Source organism: Hibiscus syriacus, unplaced genomic scaffold (assembly GCF_006381635.1).
Source record: "Hibiscus syriacus cultivar Baekdansim isolate YM2019G1 unplaced genomic scaffold, ASM638163v2 tig00111792_pilon, whole genome shotgun sequence".
NCBI classification, from domain to species: Eukaryota; Viridiplantae; Streptophyta; class Magnoliopsida; order Malvales; family Malvaceae; genus Hibiscus; species Hibiscus syriacus.
In genome coordinates, this window is record NW_024063179.1 from 1,196,905 (window position 1) to 1,216,740 (window position 19,836).

At 32.7% G+C, this 19,836-nt stretch overlaps 2 protein-coding genes across 2 annotated transcripts; both read left to right on the forward strand.

The window, feature by feature from the left end:
* The first annotated feature begins 1,555 nt into the window (after window positions 1-1,555).
* Window positions 1,556-5,530, forward strand: LOC120170777 (syntaxin-61-like). Its single transcript, XM_039178644.1, has 6 exons — window positions 1,556-1,660; window positions 1,741-1,822; window positions 1,895-2,008; window positions 2,165-2,278; window positions 2,428-2,712; window positions 5,341-5,530. Exons 2-5 carry the CDS (start codon window positions 1,769-1,771, stop codon window positions 2,674-2,676), a joined length of 531 nt encoding a protein of 176 aa, XP_039034575.1. The 5' UTR covers window positions 1,556-1,660; window positions 1,741-1,768; the 3' UTR covers window positions 2,677-2,712; window positions 5,341-5,530.
* A 10,503-nt stretch (window positions 5,531-16,033) lies between these two features.
* LOC120170776 (28 kDa heat- and acid-stable phosphoprotein-like) lies at window positions 16,034-18,220 on the forward strand. The gene is made up of 8 exons (XM_039178643.1): window positions 16,034-16,171; window positions 16,572-16,609; window positions 16,708-16,791; window positions 16,885-16,971; window positions 17,073-17,107; window positions 17,223-17,308; window positions 17,813-17,878; window positions 17,963-18,220. The coding sequence occupies exons 1-8, from the start codon at window positions 16,105-16,107 to the stop codon at window positions 17,995-17,997; spliced, it is 498 nt and encodes a 165-aa protein (XP_039034574.1). The 5' UTR covers window positions 16,034-16,104; the 3' UTR covers window positions 17,998-18,220.
* The last annotated feature ends 1,616 nt before the right edge of the window (window positions 18,221-19,836 follow it).

Genomic DNA, 19,836 nt, shown 5'->3' on the forward strand with positions numbered 1-19,836 from the left:
GACATTATGCCTAACCAATCACGGAATATGATAATCATGTCTAGAATTAATAACCCTTCTCTAATCTGCATATTTAGGGTCATAAAGAGCTAAACAATGTCATTACCATGTAAACATTGACTTAGTGATGTATTTTATTTCCTTAAAGTTACTTTTAATTTTAATATATCTTATAAATTACAAGATGCATGGGATACTTATAGTTTGAATTCATTGAATGACATCAGTAATGAAAGAATGTTGTTCTCTCTAGAGATCTCGAGTTTAAACAACTGCGTTTGCAAAGTATATGTACGTTATCAAAATGTTAAGAAAGTTCTTAACAAATACTACCCATTGTATTCACCTGTACTATTAAAAAAACAACAGATAGTTCTACAATGTTACCAATTTCTTAATTTTTAGGGTCGATTATGCGTTTAATACTTAAACTATTAGTTTTGATCCGTTTTTGTACCTAAAATTTTAATTTTTTCAAAACTATACCTAAAGTTTAGTTTTTATTTCATTTTAGTACCCTTTTTCAAAATTTAACTTTAAGTTTTGAAAAAATTAAAAGTTTAGGCACTGAAACAGACCAAAACTGATAGTTTAGATACTAAATGCATTAAGTTTTTAACGGTAAAGTGTTAAAATGAAACAAATACTAAATGTTAGGTATGATTTTGAAAAAAATTAAAATTTAGGTACTAAAACGGACTAAAACTAATAGCTTTCGTACTAAATGAGTAGTTTACCCTAGTTTTCTTTTAATATTTTTGTGTTGTCTCCTTCTTTGTCTTTGTTCTTTTATTTAGCCGTCGGCGACACTTATCTTATTGTTGGTTGTCGATTGTCGGTTACTATTAGTCATCTTATTTTTTATTATGTTTTTTTTTTGCTCGAGTCTTTTTAATTTGAATAAGATTCTCTATCCTTGTGACATGATTTTTCTCTGCTCTTGTTGCACAATCCCCATGGTTGTTGTTACGTTTTTTGTATACCTTGGCGGTTGTTTTGGTTCTTGCACAAAAACCATCAAGACATTTATTTTCTGATTGGTTAGTCGGTTGTCATGTATTGTATAGTCACATCCCCTCTTTTGGTAAAAGATTGTTGCCTGATGTAATTAGATTGTGTAACAAAACAACCTGCCAGATTATTTGATTTGTTCTCCACTCCTTTATCACTTCGTCAAGCGTCTCATTCAACATAGATAAGGAGTTTTTATGAAAGTTATTGAGTTTTGATGTTGGTCGTCATGCTCATTGGAAGGCTTTAATTTTCTTAGTATCTTTAATTTTCTTAGTATCTTTAATTTTAATTTTTACTTTTGTCAGAATATTTTAGTGAATATTATCTCCAAATTTCTCTCTATATTTTGATACATTATAATTTTATAAATATTAAGTTTTATGCCCAAGTTTCATTGGACTAGCATATTAATATGGGCTTATTTGAACTGCCACGATCTTTTACGGCCCAAATATTAAGAAGCCTCAAAATCAGAGTCCCATAAACGAAGAAAATGGCCAGAAGATGCCCAGATCCCAAAATCACGAATCCCTCTTCTCAGCTTTAGGGCTTATCACAGATATCTAAATAGCATTTCGTCGCCCCTCAATCAGTTCGAGTGTAAGTACCGTTCTTCCTTACTGATTATCTCGGATCAGTGGCAGAGGTTAGAAACCACGTGAAAAATTCATGATTCGCTTTCTTACCTGAATCAACGCTAAAGGATTATTCGTTGAATGCTTCCAGGTTACAGTTTATTCCCTTTACTTTCTACATGTCTAAAGCTCAAGATCCATTTTATATCGTCAAAGAAGAGATTCAAGAATCCGTACGTTGGGTCTTTTTTTTTTGTCTTTTGCGGGATTTTCCATTAGTTGATGTTTTGGGTGTTTTGGTTTAGATCGATAAATTGCAATCAAGTTTTCACCAATGGGAGAGGATTCGTCCTGAAGACGAAGAACGAGTACATCTCACGAAAGAGCTACTTGCTAATTGTGAGAGCATTGAGTGGAAGGTATTTGATTTTTTTTCTCACTATGTTTGGATTGGATTCTTGGAATGGGAAAAAGACTATGTTGGAATGATGTGTTTTACATTGTGTTTATCTATTGATCGAACAAATTTTTATCCAATTTGGCATTGCTAAAATGATTACGTTCTTGATAGGAAGATAGATGAATTGGACAAGGCGATTTCTGTGGCAGCTAGGGATCCATCATGGTATGGCATTGATGAAGTGGAACTTGAAAGCCGAAGGAGATGGACCAGCAATGCCCGAACTCAGGTACCATCTTTATTGTTTCTAAATATTATCTTAGAGTGAATATTTCAGTACAGTGCCATTCTCTCCTGTTATTATAACTTGATGGAATTCTCGGTCCGTGAAAATTTTGGGCTTAACACATGATGAATATTTCATTAATGTTTGATCAGGTGGGAACTGTGAAGAAAACTGTAGTAGCCAGAAAAGAAACTGGTAATACTGCAAGTGCGATGCACCGTGAATTGATGAGACTGCCGATTTCTCATCAGGCAGATAGATCCAACCTGTATAGCACAGAAGATAATGACGACTTTATAGCATCGGAATTAGATAGACAAATGCTTCTCATCAGGCTTTCAAACAGCGGCCCGCAAACGCTGTGGCCGCTATTTTGCGGAAATACCAACATCCGAAACTGATTTTGATGATTTTAATGGTGAGTTGCGAATTTACGTCGATAGTGGGGGTCGTTCTGCGGTGCGGCGCCTAAAAAACGGCTAATATACGGCGTGACCGGTTAAACAAGTGACCGGTTAAAATTTAGACCGGTTATGTTATATTATTTAACCGGAAATATTATAAAGTACAATAACATACTAGGTAGCGCTTATATAATGTAATAGGTAGCGCTTATATTTACCTATTTTATAAGTAAACCAGTATATTTATACCGATAGCATTGCAAATTTACCTATTACATTATATTATATTGAAAGTGTCCATACTTTTTATAAAAAGGATCGATACTTTAACAGTGTTTCATGTTTTCCACCTACAATATTGATTTAATAATTTCATTTGCACAAAAAATTATTTGATTGTTTTGATATTTTATAAAATATTATTTAGAATTTTTAATTTAATAATAATATATACCGTAACGTAAAAAATAAATCATTAGACGCCTATAATTACTAAATTAATATCTTAAAACTCACTCAAAAGATAACCTTAAATTAATGTTTTCCACAGTGAAAAAAGTATGGACACTTTTATAAAAATGATAGACACTTTACAATATAACCTTAAATTAATGTTTTCCTTGACTGTGTGATGTAAGCAGCATCACTCATTGAATTCCATTTGGACCTCACATCTTTTTTCACCTAATATTAAACATAAACGTTTCTTAATCAATACATTAACACTAAATACTAATACTACTCAATGTCAATTTCATTTTACATACCGAACCGCTCTGTGTGCCATCTCCCTTCATCCTTTTGCATTCGGCCATACTGTTAACATTTAAAATTTGTAATCAATTTAAAGTTTATCGATACTTTAATCCAATTACCATTTCAACAATAATAACAAAAAGACATTGATACTTACTAGAAGTACATATACCACCCTTTGGTTGCTTTCGAGTCTCGGCCTCAATTTCAAAGTCATCTGCTCCACCAACAATTTTCCAACCCATTGACTCCATTTTTCCTTCATATATCAGTTTACGCAAATCAAATTATTTTGTTACATACACTTTTCAATATACAAATATAGATAACTACTCTTGTGGTAAAACGGTTTTCTTCAAAAGAATTTGAATGGCCACACCAAAATGTGTCGGCACATTTATACAACCTATAATATCATTTTCTACCTATAATATTTAATAAAAGTATCGACATTTATCGTTTTCCTTGAATATCTATTTCTACCTGCAATCGGTCCCAAATGCTTCCTTACTCCAAAACCCCAAACACATAAAAAACCCTATCGCGATTACTGTAATAATAAAAAATTAGGGTTTCGACAACATACTTTTCGATTCGACTGCAGCAACAAACAAACAAACTTCGCTTTAGAAACGCCTTCTGAAATGCAGCAATTACTCTTCGATTTCCAAAACTCGTCCGTTCTATCTATTTTCAGAGGATATTTAGCTTATATTTTCATCGGATATGTTATTTATATTTAATCGATACAAATACAAAAGTGTCGATACTTTTATGTCAGGTGTCGATACTTTCGAAAGGATAATTACCTATTTCTTTGAAAGTGTCGATAATTTATTACACGTACTTACGAAAGTATCGACACTTTCAATATATCCGGTATCATTTTACCGTTTTTTATCATTTTGATACCGGTTTTTATCATATTTTTACCTGTTATATCGTTGTGGATCGATATTTTTTTAAAGTATCGACACATTATAGGCGCTATAACTGCTTCTCTTTTAATTCACAAAGTGTCGATCCTTATATAACGTATCGACACTTTTAATTTTACCGGTTTTATCATTTTGTTACCGGTTTTTATCATATTTTACCTGGTATATCGTTTTGGATCGATATATTTCTTAAAAGTATCGACACTTTTTAGGATTTAAAACTGCTTTTAAAGTTATGTAATTTATGTTTCAATTTATTTAATAGTGTTTTATGTTTTCCACCTACAATATTAATAATAATTTAATTTACACAAAATTTTATTTGATTGTTTTGATATTTTATAAAATATTATTTAGAATTTAAATTTAACAATTTAACCAAATATAATAATAAATGTTTTCAACAGTGAAATAAGTATGGACACTTTTATAAAAATGATATACTTTTTTGAAAGTTATGTAATTTATGTTTCAATTTTTTTAATAGTGTTTCATGTTTTCCACCTACAATATTAATTTAATAATTTCATTTACACAAAAAATTATTTGATTGTTTTGATATTTTATAAAATATTATTTAGATTTTAAATTTAACAATATTAACTAAAGATAATAATAAATATATTTTCACAGTGAAATAAGTATGGACACTTTTATAAAAAGGATAGATAATTTACAATATAACAGGTAAAAATATGACAAAACCAGATTCATTATGACAAAACCGGTAAAATTTACTTGATATGTTAAAAGTATGGACACTTTTATAAAAAGGATAGATACTTACCGATAACCAAAGTTTACCGGTTACCAAATTTTTTAATAGTTTTTCATATTTTCTACCTAAAACATTATTAGTTGTCAACATAATAGGTACCGCTAAACCGAATTTATTAAATACATTTTAATGTATCCGGTAATGCTGTATATTAGCCGTATATTAACCCGCCTTTCCTGAGACATTCCCCGATAGTGGTCCGTCATGTCCGTACTGTAAAAGAAAATGCTCAAGAAACAGATAGGGGAGTAAATATTCTTACTGAACAAAGGAGAAGGCAAATTGATACACTTGGACTTGGAGAGAATCAAGAGCTTCTAGATTTTTCTATATGTTTGGGTTTTCAATTCAAAAAATATATATATACATGTTTGAGCCATTCCACTTACACCCCCATTTCTCAATTTTTCTTTAAAAAAGTTTCAAAATATAGTTTTAAGGAATATATTAATTTTGTATCCCTCCTACAATTTAGTATTTATAATTTAATTCTTAACTTAAAATGTAAAATTTAAATTTTATTTAATTTACTCTTAATTTTAATAATTTAAATAATAATGTATTCATAATGTCATTATTAATTAATTATTTTATCTTATTGTTCGGTATTTAAAGTCTTTTATTTGATTAAATTATATTATATATGTTATTTTAGTTTAGAAAACATTCTAAAAATTTAGGGATGAGCAAAACTCGACTTGAAAAATAGATTTTTTTTAATTTAGAGTTATTCGAGTCAACTCGAATTATAAATTCAGTTTTCGAGTTCAAGTCGAGTTGAAATTTTGAATTTTCGAGTTACTCAAAAAATAAAAAATTTGACCCAATACTTTGACAATTTTATAATTTAGTCTCTGATTTCATTATTTCTTCAATTCATCCTTTATTTTAAGTTCATTTTTTACCAAATTTGAACCGCATGCTCTTAAACTATAGTAGAATACATGTGTACTTCCAATTCTTCTTTTTGATAACGAATTTTATATTTTTTAATTTTGTTATTTAATTTTTCATAATCTCCTTATTTCTTCAATTTGTCATTTATTTTAAGTCTATTTTTTATCAAAATTGAACCACACGCTCCTAAACCATAGTAGAATACATTTGTACTTTCAAATCCTCTTTTTGATAACATTTTTATATTTTTCAATTTAGTCCTTCAATTTTTCATAATCTCCTTATTCCTTCAATTTGTGATTTATTTTAAGTCATTTTTTTTACTAAATTTGAACCACATACTCATATACCACAATAGAATACCAATGTAACTTTAATTTTTATTTTTTAAATAAAGATACACTATCCTTTTTATTTAGTCCCTATATTTTGACTTTTACTCAATTTGGTCTTACTACAATTGTTTGTAAATTCTTTCTTCTCTTCAAATCTTTGACTCATTTATACTCTCATCAATATTTTACCCTCAAAATACTTTCTTTAAAATATAATATTATGAATATATTTCATAATTTTATATTGTATTTGATATATTAAATAATATTATAATATGAAAGAATAATATATATATATATATATATATTATGGTTAGATAAAGTCAAAAAAATTGGAATAAATCATTGCCATAATACTATAAATAATTATAAGAAAATTAGTACAGAAACCCGAATAACTCGACCTGACTCGAAAGAATTTTAAGTTAATTTCGAGTTGTAAAATAAGACTCGTCAACTCTAATAACTATAAATTTTTTGACTCGACTCAATCGAATGCTCACCCCTATAAAAACCATTAAAATTGACTCCTTATAATTATAATTACTATGTTTTAAGATAAGTTGTATAAAATTTTAAAAAAAATTACAACCGCACACACTCACAGTGACTGCGATGACATCTACTATGTTCGTAATTGTGACAAACGCGATCGTGAACGCTATTTAAATCCCTACTTTTCATAATGTAGAGTTTTCTTTGTTGCACTTGTTTCATCAACATGCTTCCTTGTCCGATTTTACTAGTGTCTTATTGTTTATCAATCGATGGTTGTAGACAGTAGGATGAGGAGTTGGATGAGCTTAGAGTGCTAGTGTCGAGAAAATGGGAGGTGTCAGGCTTACTATACATGAAGAACTTATTTCACAGGTCAGTACTTATGTATCTTCCCTGTTATTCCCCTGCCTAATCACTATGGTTGACCAGATACCGAATTTTTAAAGCTATCGCAACGGATATGTTTGTTTGCTAATATTTGAATCCCTTGGGTTTTCAGGAGAGGATAATAGATGATTTAGGTAATGAAATGGACAGCACGACAAACCGATTAGATTTTGTTCAGGTGATTCCCTCAATGCGGTCGCGTAGATGTAAAGCAAATCCGATCCATGATTTGAAAGTAACATTTGCCTTACTTGAGCTTGTCTTGTATTAGTTTAATGAAAATTTCCTCATTTTTTACCTCGCAGAAAAAGGTAGCTATGGTTATGAAGAAGGCCGGTGCTAAGGGACAGTGTATGATGATATTGTCTTTGCTAGTTTTGTTCATTATTCTATTCATTCTGGTATTCTTCACTTGAGACTGAGGAGAAAGATGTTGCGGAAGACGATTATCGAATAAAGCAAAATCACAACTGATAATTTGAGAAAATAAAAATGAAGATAAAAGAGACACGAAATTTACGTGAAAAACCACTAAATAATATAGGGTAAAAACCACGGGCAACGATAGAAGATTTTCACTATGAGAAAATAGGAATTACAACTTCTATCAATCTACCAAGGAGAAAACAATGATAATTCTCTCTTGATAAAAAGGAGAAAACAACTCTCAAGAAACTCTCTAAATTCTCTTTAGTATTAGAATAAAGCTAGAATGCTTTTGGATGATTTTGAAGCTAAATGAGTTAGGGTATTTATAGTAGAAGCTTCAAGGACTAATCTTGAAAATATCCTAAATTACAATGACTAAATATGAGATTTTGCCATATCACTTTTCAACCATTATTAGTGCCAACTATGAATCATTATTGTTGCCAACTTACAATGCATTATGAACCATTATTATGCATTATACAACTATTATTATTAGTTGTATGACAACTAATAATTTTGCATGACAACTAATAATCTACCGCTTGAAGATTTGATTAGAATAATCATATCTTCACACCATTCTTTCTACCTTATACCTTCATATTGCTTACGTTTCTGACAGGACATAAGAGGATCAACACCAGGTAAATTTATCAGCGTTGATCGCCTTCGTCATGAAATCTGCTATGTTGTCTTTGGTATGGATCTTCTGCATATCTACCGTCCCTTCTTCCACCTTTTCACGAATGAAATGGTATTGAACTCGTATATGCTTTGTCCTTGAATGAAATGCTGGATTCCTTGCTAGATGCAAGACGCTTTGACTGTCACAAAACAGAGAGGCATATTCTTGATTGTGCCCAAACTCCTCCAATAGCATCTTCAACCAAATTGTTTCTTTATTGGCTTGTGTAGCTGCTACATATTCTGCTTCTGTTGTGGATGTAGCCACAACTGACTGTAATTTTAAAACATAGCTTACAGCTCCACCAGCAACTTTAAACACATATCCTGTAGTAGATTTGCTTTTATCCAAATCCCCTACATAGTCAGAATCAACATACCCATTGATAAGTAAATTTGATCCTTTGTAATATAATGCAATATTTGAGGTCCCTTTGATGTATCTCAGGATCCTCTTTACTTTATTCCAATGCTATTTGCCTGGATTCACCATGTACCGACTAATCACTCTCACTGCTTGTGCAATGTCTGGTCTTGTGCATATCATAGCGAACATTAAACTTTTTCATTGCTGATGCATACGGTACTCGAGACATCTTCATCCTCTCTTCTTCACTGCTAGGACTCATACTGGCGGATAATTTGAAGTTAATATGAAGGGTAGAAATTGGCTTACAATCTTGCATGTTGAATCGTGACAAGATCTTCTTTAAGTAATTCTTTTGTGAAAGCCAAATCTTCCTATTACTTCTGTCTCGGTGAATTTGCATCCCTAGAATCTTGTTTGCTGATCCCAAGTCCTTCATTTCAAATTCCCTAGCCAGTTGTGCCTTCAATTCTTTAATATGATCTTTGTTGGGTCCTGCAACCAACATGTCATCCACATACAACAGTAATATAACAAAATCGTTATCACCAGACCTCTTGAATTAAGCACAAGGGTTTGTATTAAGTCTGTTGTATCCAAGGCACATAATGAAGGAATCAAATCTCTTATACCAATACTTCGGCGCCTGCTTTAGACCGTACAGAGATTTGTTCAACTTGCAAACCAAGTTCTTCTTTTCTTTTTCTTCAAAACCTTCAGGCTGGAGCATGTAAATCTCTTCTTCAAGATTTCCATGAAGAAAAGCTGTTTTAACATCTAACTGCTCTAGATGTAAGTTCAATGTAGCACACATTGCCAAAACTACTTGAACTGTTGTTAGTCGAACCACAGGAGAAAATATTTCATTGAAATCAATACCTTCTTTTTGAGCATATTCTTTGACCACCAGTCTTACACGATACCTCTCAACTTGATCGTCACCATTTCGCTTGATTTTGAAGACCCATTTGTTACCAATTGGCTTCCTTCCTTGTGGTAGTGGCACAAGGTCCCATGTATTATTTTTATGAAGGGCTTCAATTTCTTCTTGCATCGCCATCATCCACAGTGAAGCATCTGAGTTGTTTATTGCCTCTGGTATGTTGATGGCTTACCGTCCCCTATTAAAAGGCAGTATGCAATATTACCTTCTATAACATAATCTGAGTGCCAATTGGGACGTCTTCTCACACGATCTGATTGACGAGTTATTGGAACTTCAGAACTCTCTGGTTCTTGTTCATCATGTGTTGGTTATGCTTCAGAAGAATCTCCTTGTTCAAACTCCTTTTCCACATGTATCTGTGTAATCTCTGACTTTTCAGTGATACTATCGTCTTCTTTTCTTTGTACCTTATCTTCTACAATGATAACATCCCTGGTAATGATCACTTTGCGGGCAGTGGGATCCCACAAACGATACCCCTTTACTCCATTAGCATACCCCAAGAATTTACATTTCTTGGATTTTGGATCCAACTTTGAAATTTCTTGGGCGTTGTACATCACGTACACAATACTTCCAAATACATGGAGGTTTGAATAATCAGTCGGTTTACCAGTCCACATCTCCATTGGTGTATTCAGCTCTATTGCAGTTGATGGAGCTCGATTCACCAAATAACAGGCGGTATTGACTGCTTCTGCCCAGAATGATTTTTTTAGGCCTGCATCCCTCAACATTGCTCTTGTTCTTTCTAACAAGGTTCTGTTCATCCGCTCTGCCATTCCATTTTGTTTGCCACTGTGAACTATCTTTTGATGCTTTCTTTCCTGCAAAAGTCATCAAATTCTTCACTTGTGTATTCTTCTCCATTATCTGTTCTGAAACACTTGATCTTATTTCCAGAATCAAGTTCCACCCGCGTTTTGAAGTTTTTGAAAGTGGAAAACACATCTGACTTCTTCTTAATAGGGTACACCCAACATCTCCTGGAGTAGTCATCAATAAATGAGACAAAGTATTTTGCTCCGCCTAGGGATGTAACTAGTGCTTTCCATACATCAGAGTGAACCAATTCTAGAACACTTTTGGCTCTAGAATTTGACGTGTTGAATTTCAATCGGTGCTGCTTACTTGTTATGCAATGCTCACACAAAGGAAGTGATACATTTGTTAAGCCTGGAAGTAGCTTTTTCTCCACACAAGGACTTTCATTCCTTGTTCTGACATGTGTCCAAGTTTCTGATGCCATAGCATTGCAGAATCTGAACTACATGAGGCAACAGAGGATTCTGCTTCTAGTAAAGTCTCTCCCTTCAGCATGTACAAGTTTGTTGTTATCTTTTCGCCTTTCAGCACCACAAGCGCTCCACGGAACACCTTCATGATTCATTTTCGTGTTTCAATCTTGCTTGCATTATTATCCAACAATACGTACGATAATAAATTTTTCTTCAGGCCTTTCACGTGCCGCACATATTGAATAACTTTAATTATTCCATCATACATATTTAATTTGATGGTTCCCACACCAACGATCTCTAAGGAATGATCATTACAACTATACACAGATCCTCTTGAGATAGGTTCATAATGATGGAACCATTCTCTTCTTGAGGTCATGTGATATGTCGCTCCCGAATTAATGAGCCATATATCTGCAAATCTTTTTCTACCTTCCACGGTGGTTGACGCTTCACAGCATAGAGCATCTCCATCATCTGAAGTGTTTGCGGTATTGCCTTGTGGATTGGAGTTTTTATTTAGACTCCAACAATCCTTCTTCAAGTGACCCTTCTTTACACAGTTGTAGCACTTTAAATTCTTCTTGCTCATCAACTTCGATATACCATGTTTGTGACTGCTGCTTTGGCCACGTTCCGTTGATCTCCCTTTCGTCGTTGTCAACGCTTTTGCTTGTTGCAGATTTACTTGTCTGTCTTCCTTGTTTTTGCACTGATTTTCTTCTTGTAGAACAGCAGCTGCAACGTCATCGAAGACTATACTGGTGACATTACTGTTTGTCAAGTTGATGATGAGTTGATCATACAAATCCGGTAGACTTTGAAGTAAAAGTTTAGCACGTTCTTGTTCTACTATTTTACAGCTTAAGGATGTAAGCTGAGAAAATAAAATGTTCAGTGTATTTAAGTACTCCGTCACTAAATTAGATTTTGACATCCGGAGAGTGTATACTTTCCTCTTAAGGAAAATTTTATTGTGTAACGATGTCGCCTCGTACAATTTGGTGAGATGATCTCATATCTCCTTAGTTGTCTTCTTCTCCTCGATGCTTGACAATACTTCATCTGCTAATGCTAGATGAAAGTTTGTCATAGCATTCCCGTCCATTTCAATCCATTTGTTGTCGTCTGTGAAATCTATTGGCCTTTCACTGATAGCTACTAGACAACCGTCTTTCCTCAGGATGACCTTCATCTTCAATTTTCACAATGAGAAATTTCTCCCATTAAATTTTTCAATATCAAATTTTGTTGCCATAGCTTCTATTATGGATAGCTCCCACTATTGCACTATCGTGAATAGTTCTCTGGAACCTTCAAAGAATGAGTAATAACTTATTACTTTCTTATGTTGGAGGATCCACCTTTTGGTGGCAACCACAAAGACAATAAGCAGCTATTACATACTCTAATCTGGCTCTGATACCAATTGTTGCGGAAGACGACTATCGAATAAAGCAAAATCATAACTGATAATTTGAGAAAATAAAAATGAAGATAAAAGAGACACAAAATTTACGTGAAAAACCCCTAAATAATATAGGGTAAAAACCACGGGCAACGGTAGAAGAATTTCACTATGAAAAAATAGGAATTACAACTTCTCTCAATCTACCAAGGAGAAAACAATGATAATTCTCTCTTGATAAAAAGGAGAAAACAACTCTCAAGAAACTCTCTAAATTCTCTCTAGTATTGGAAGAAAGCTAGAATACTTTGGGATGATTTTGAAGCTAAATGAGCTAGGATATTTATAGTAGAAGCTTTAAGGACTAATCTTGAAAATATCCTAAATTACAATGACTAAATATGATATTTTATCATGCCACTTTTCAACCATTATTTGTGCAAACTATGAACCATTATTGTTATCAACTTACAATGCATTATGAACTATTATTATGCATTATACAACTATTATTAGTTGTATGACAACTAATAATTTTACATGACAACTAATAAAAGACTGGTCTTAATTATGTTCATACGCGGAAGAAGTCCGCTATTGGAAATAAACCGTGGGAGTTGCAAAGAATAGAGCTGTGTTGTTTATCCTTAGTAATGAAAACCTTGAGAATGAAGAAATTATGTGTTGTATGTGTTTCTGAAGAATTGTGGAACATGATCAGGATTACATGTAAGACAAGCATATATTGTTACTGTTTGCTCCTTTACAAAGAATTGTTTCTTATCTTATTGTCTATGGCTAAATATAGAAGGCTAGTTAATGGCATGTGGTATCACATAATGATCCACTTTTCGTTATCAAATTGTAAGAACACTATTTGAACAATCATCCCCGATCTTCGTATTCAGTCATTGGCGATCGTCACTGCAGGTACCAGTAAGAGTGCCACCCCACTACGACCAAAATCCCGCTAGTCACTCGCCGAGACTCACCTTCGTTCGTAGCGGAGAGGGTCTTGAATCTCGTTGAAAAAAAGTCATTAGTTCTTCTGCTACTACCGACCCATTCTGTGGTTTCGTTTCAAGCTCAGTTCTTGCTTTTCCATTTCAAGATATGAGTAGCTTAACTCTTCTCTAATTCTTTTTTTTTTGTCAATGGTAGAAGGATTCTTTTTAATCCCCACACTTCTTTTTCTTCATCTTTTGCTACCCACATCGATGCTTTACATAAGAAATACATGATGTTTATTCTTTCAACATCTTGGTTAATTGCTTTTGTAAATTAGGCCGGGTTGATTTTGGGTATTCTGTTTTTGGGAAATGTTGTAATTTCGTCCACTTTGATTAATGAAATTTGTAAGAAAAGAAAATTTTCTCTAAATTATGGTTTTATTTGATGAAATATTGTGAGTTTATTTGATGAAATATTGTAACTTGTTAGTGTCCCTTTCGATAGCAATTTTAGTTCTTATGAAATCTGGTTAGTTAAAGTTCATTGTCCTTAACAATGGTTGTTGTTGTCATGCTCAATGAATAAATAAAACAACATAACTGATATCTAGAGTTTCAAATTGTGAGGAACCAAGCAAAAACCTAGCTAATTACTAATAAAAAACATAGGTTTCAAGCAAAAAGAGCATTGCTTTGGAAAGGAATCGAAATTCAAGTAAAAATATAGTAAAAAACCCAACAAATTAAGAAGAAAAAACATGGGTTTCAAGCAAAACATGGCTAAATGCATTATACTCTTGGAAGAAGAAGAAGAATAAGAAGTCTAAACGACAATATGGATAAAGTTATTAGGCTGCTAAGGATGATGGAAGAAGAAGAAGTAGAGTTGACGGAGGTAACGTGCCATGTCAGCCCTAACTAATAGAAGTTAATGACATGTACCTTACTGAAAACAAACTAAAAGTTAAATCATTGTATTGTAAGTTTTAAAAGTTGAGTGACCGAAATGCAAGCACACTAAAAGTTTGGTGAGTATTTATATACTTTACCCTAAAATTAATTTTATAAAAATACGTTAATCTTTGTTTGATGAAATTATAGAAGAAAAGTTTATCAATATAAGACTTAAAAGTTAATTTGTTGGCGTTAATTGTCATGTCATGAGAAATTTAATTGAATTAATAGAAAATACCAAAAGCTTTAATAATTTTCAGGAACTATTTCAAATAACATCAACGTTTTAATTTTATAAATTTAACACTAATGTTTATTTTTAAGTGCAATTATATCACTCTGATGTTAATGATTTAACGACACAATGACATGGCAGTTTCACTGCCGTGACGACGCTGATGCGGATGCCTCACCAAAACGACTTCGTTTTGATACAACTATTTTAGTGCTCAATATAAACAAAATGACATCATTTGCTTGAAAAAAATTTATTGAAATATTGAGATCAAGGGGATTTGAACCCCCAAACCCATAGAAATAAATCTCAATCCTTAATCGTTGGATTGCCTTGATTTTTTTTGTTATTTTTTTCTATAAAGTTTTTTAAAAATCTAAAATTCTAGTTAAGATTAACTCTAAAATTTCAAATAGCTTAAGGACTAAACGTAAAATTTTCAACTATATTTTCTCTTTTCTCCACCAAAACGTATCTGCAACAGTCGTTTGCGAGAGGAAAGAAGAAGCAGCTGAGTCAGACGGTGGATTCCTCTGACGAATTGAGGGTTTATCAGACGTTGAAAAAAATCTAAGAAAAACCTAAAAAAGGGAAACGAAAATAAACTGGTAAACAATAAGTATGAGTGACGCACAAGGGAAGAAAGGCAAACCAGTAACTCTCTCTCTCTCTCTGCGCTTTGCTTTCGGTTTCTCTCTTTATATTCTATCTCCATGACAGTACGCTCAACAAAACAAAATTCCTTAAAATTTTAAAAACAAAGCAAGTCAAAACACCCCCAAAGAATAAAAAAGGCAAAATATTCACTATTTTTTTATTCAAGCTTTAAAAAATAAAGGCATTGGTCTTTTGCATGACAATGTTGTGATTATAAGGCAAGCAGATAAAGAAGGAGAGTCGAGTATCATCACTGTAAACTACCCTGATAAAACCTATTTAGATTGTGATTTATGCCACATCTTGCTCTTCTTGAGTCTTTTAAAAAAAGCATAATTTGTTCTTGTGAAGTTGTATCGACGGCCGAGAAATGGTGTTATATAGTGTTTTGGGTGGTTTGTAAGACAATAAAAAGATGTGAATTGTTAAAGAAAAGACAAGTTGGAGCTTGCACTTGTTGCTATTCTACTTCTGGGATTTTTATTACATTTCTAAATTGCTATTTCTCAAGCTTAATTTGTTCTTATTACAATTTTGATGTACGCCTCTAAGTACAAGTCAGGTGTCCCAATAGTTAAGCATTAAAATTTATTTATATGGGTCTAGGGTTTAAATCCTCTCAACCACAAAAATTTAATAATTTTTTCAACCAAAGTGACGTCGTTTTGTGTGTATTGAGCACTAAATTAATTGTGTCAAAACGTCGTCGTTTTGATAAGACATCGTATCATTAAATCATTAACAACGGAATTGTATAATTACACTTAAAAGTATTATTAAGTATTAAATTAGAACCAAATAAATATTATTAAGTATCGAGTTAAGGGGTAAAGTGTATATTAACCCATAAAAATACCCTAAAAATGACGCTAGGGTTTTTTTTTATCCTCTTCGAAAACCCTAGGTCTAAGAAGAGCAACCGTTTGGTTCGTTTGACGATTTTGTTTATCTGTTGTTAAACAATGGGAAGAGGAAAATTCAAGGCAAAGCCCACCGGTCAGCGCCACTTCTCTACTCCTGAACAGATGCGTAAGATTTCTTCTTCTTCTTCTTTTAAACTTTTCAATTTTAGTTTTGGTTTCTATTTATATTCCCGAAAGTATTCGATTCAAAGGAAAAATTTATGATCTTTGTATTTGGTTTAGTGGGGCTTCTTCAAACATGTACCAAGTTAGTTTGTGGTTGACGAACATAGTTGAAATTGCAGAATTGCTATTCAAATTTGTGAAATTTTGATCTTTTATTCTAGTGATTTATCGAAAATATATGTCCAAAAACAATGTTTGAAAAGCTAGAGTAGTTATTTTGCTTAATCTAGTTAGGATTAGGTTAACAGGTGCTGTTTCTTCTGAAATCAATTTTCAAGTACACTTCCTGAATAAAACCATGTTTTATTTTGTTTCTGATCTTTTTCCACTTGTGTTTGCAGTTGCTGGTACTTCTACTCGTCCTCGCACTTTCAAGCGGGTATGCTCTCTCTTTCCGATGCGCTCACACGCACACATTTGTTACGTAGTTATGTGTGTCTAAAACTATAAGAACTCTTCACTCTTTAATGTTTTTAGCAAGAAGCTGAATACAAAGAGGAAGAAGAATCTGAGGAGGAACATGGACAGGAGTCTGAAGAAGAATCTGATGACGAAACTGAAGTAAGTTTTTCATAACCGAGTTTCTATTTGCCAGTTGTTTTTTGCATTTGAATGATTTGGAAATCTGAAAGATTTCTTATTGCCAACCCATAGCAAAAGCGCAAGGGAATTCAAGGTGTGATCGAGGTCAACAACCCTAATTTGGTGAAGCCAAAGAACTTGAAAGCTACAGATCTCGATGTTAGTTTCACAAAGTCTCCTTATAAATTGTTTCAGTGATTGTATGTTATTGTAATTAGTGCTTTAATTTATGTTTTAATTTTATTCATTCTTGTGTGTAGGCTGGTAAAACTAGTGAACTATCTAGGCGTGAAAGGTTTGTAAATTTATCCTGTTTCTTTTTCGCCAAATTCTGCTTTTGAGACCTTTATGTCGCTAGTCATGGCTTTTATGTGAATGCTCTGTCATATGTTTCTCTCTAATTGTTACAGGGAGGAACTAGAAAAGCAGAGAGCCCATGAGCGATACATGAGGCTGCAAGAGCAGGGGAAAACAGAACAAGCAAGGAAAGATTTGGGTAAGTCAACCAGATATTGCTTTACCTCTTATCTAACCTCCTTTGTCACATGGCTTACTAGTCGCGTAAAGTTACTAGAGTGGCTTAAGCATTGCAATTTGCAACATAATCATCCATCACCCCTATCAACTCCAGTTGAAGGGCTAATTTGGGAATGTTTTTTTCTAGCTAGGTAGATGTTAGGGGAGTTGAATTCTGTAGGCTAGAAATAGAAACTTAAAATGCCTGAAGAGGCTGTAGATGGACATTAAACTGAGTACATATGTTTCCCTGTGGGGAGATAAACATGCTCTGTGCTTTTAAAATCTTAATCAGGCGAAATTGCTTCCCACATCCCAGCTAACATGCAAACGTTAAGTGGAAAAACTGTAAAGCTGAGTCTATTTGATTCTGCTTTGTGCGGTAATTAGAGATAATATCATGTGGGGTTTAGTGTACTGCCAATTTTCCTTGAAAAGAACAAAAAAAAAAAAGAACGACTAACTCGGAACTTTGGTAATGCAGAACGCCTAGCCCTTATTCGTCAACAGAGAGAAGAAGCTGCTAAAAAACGAGAGGAAGAAAAAGCTGGTAAGAATCTGGAGCTGCAGATGTTATTACCCAACTTTTTTGAGTTGTTGAGATGAATGAACATTTTACTTGAATTTGTTTCAGCGAGGGAGCAGAAGAAGGTCGAAGCTCGAAAATGACAGTCCTTCTTGCAAAGCTTCATACACAGCAAGTGTTTCTTCCAGTATATGATTATATGGGTGCTTTCTACAGTTTAGCTATCAGGTGGGTTATATTCAAAGTTTGAGCTTTTGTTATTTTATTTTTCGTTAAAATGTGATGGTTACTACTCATTACTATACTGTTTTCCCTATTTGGTGGCACATAATTTGATAACTATGTTTCTGTTTTTCCGTTGCCAAATGCCCCTCGAAAAATCATTTTTTTTAAGTTGCTTGAGTTAATTTGTATTTTTAGATTGGATTTACAAAATTTTAATAATCGAAAAATTAAAATTAAAATTTTGTTTTGCTCTTTAGCTAAGTAATATGACTGTTTTGTGGTTTGGTTCTTAATTTTCATGTTTCTTTAAATCCTCTTTAGTTTTAAGTCTATTTTTTTTAATCAAATTTGAATAATGTGTTCGTCGATCACGGTAGAATATATATGCAACTTCAATTTATTTCTTCGATAACAAAATTTTCTCTTTACAATTTGTTCTTATAATTTAAAAATCTTTAGTTTTTCATATATTTAAGTGCAATTTGTTTTTGTTAAATTTAAACATTCTCTATTATTATAAATATCTATGTAATTTCAATTTCCTTTTGTACAATGAATTTTTTTAATTTAATCTCAAGATTTTATATTTTATATAATTTAATTCTCTTATAACACTTTGCAAATCATTTCTTCCTACCAAATATTCTGAGTATTTCTTTGTGTTCCGATTAATATTTTTTCCTCTTCATTCATTGTTTAAAATATAATAGTATATATAATTAACCTCATGAATTTGGTATTTTTGTTTCAAAAATGATTATCCTGGTCGTTTCACTATCATATAGGGATTCGTAAAGCAATTTCACCAACAAGTTAAGATTAGGTAGTATTGGGAATCCTTTTGAGGAAGGCTTAACACCAAAATAAGTGATCAAATTATACTATTTTTTTCTGTTTCACTATACTATTTTTTTTCCAAATAGACGCTTAAAGTATTTTTTGCCTCGTCCAAGTGTTTAACGTTATAAATGTTATTTATTTAGATGTTTGAGCCATCAACAACGCTAATTTCTCCGTAAAGTGACACGTATCACAATTTGGTATTTTGAAATTTATAAAAAAATATTATGATATTTATAAAAAAAACACTAACTTTTCTTATATTATGAAACTTTCATAAAATCCCAAAACCTATCATTAATCCGCAGTTGCTACCCTTTTCGACCATGACTAACACCACTGACATAGTCTCTACCATCCTCTTACTCATACATTGTCGTAGTTTCCGTCGATTGGCCATCTGAATCATGTGGGATCGCGATTTTTATCCTAGGGTTCGCGGGGTATGTTGATTTGTCGTCGATCGATCACGATTTCATGGGGGTTTTGGTCGTCGGAGGGACGGGAGGTCGGGTGGAGCTTCGTCAACAGCAAAAGATGATGATCGATGTGGGTTTAGGGGTTGAAGTCAGCTGACGTGGGTTTAGGGGTTGAAATGAAGGTTTTTAAAGTTTTGATTTTATTTCAAAATTTGTGTTTTCTTTTTAAAAATATATATATATATTTTTTTTAAAAAAAAAATTAAAATTATCAGGTTGTGACACGTCACTTAACGGAAGAATTAACACCGTTGACGATCTAGACATCTACATGGGTAACGTTTGTAACGTTAATCACCGAGATTAGTTAAAAAAATAGTTTAGGCACCATTTGGGAAAAGAAGTATAGTTTGGTCACTTGGTATTAACTATTAAGACTTTCGAGGAACAATATACATGGCCGTGTCTTGGAAGAAACAACAAAGAATTTGTTATCTA

Excerpts from the sequence above, each read along its gene's own strand:
- LOC120170777 (XM_039178644.1), top strand. The coding sequence starts at position 1,769 with ATGTCTAAAGCTCAAGATCCATTTTATATCGTCAAAGAAGAGATTCAA. Across the intron at positions 2,009-2,164 it reads GTGAGAGCATTGAGTGGAAG|ATAGATGAATTGGACAAGGC; the intron begins GTATTTGATTTT and ends CTTGATAGGAAG. Across the intron at positions 2,279-2,427 it reads CCAGCAATGCCCGAACTCAG|GTGGGAACTGTGAAGAAAAC; the intron begins GTACCATCTTTA and ends ATGTTTGATCAG.
- LOC120170776 (XM_039178643.1), top strand. The coding sequence starts at position 16,105 with ATGGGAAGAGGAAAATTCAAGGCAAAGCCCACCGGTCAGCGCCACTTC. Across the intron at positions 16,792-16,884 it reads AATCTGATGACGAAACTGAA|CAAAAGCGCAAGGGAATTCA; the intron begins GTAAGTTTTTCA and ends GCCAACCCATAG. Across the intron at positions 16,972-17,072 it reads TGAAAGCTACAGATCTCGAT|GCTGGTAAAACTAGTGAACT; the intron begins GTTAGTTTCACA and ends TCTTGTGTGTAG.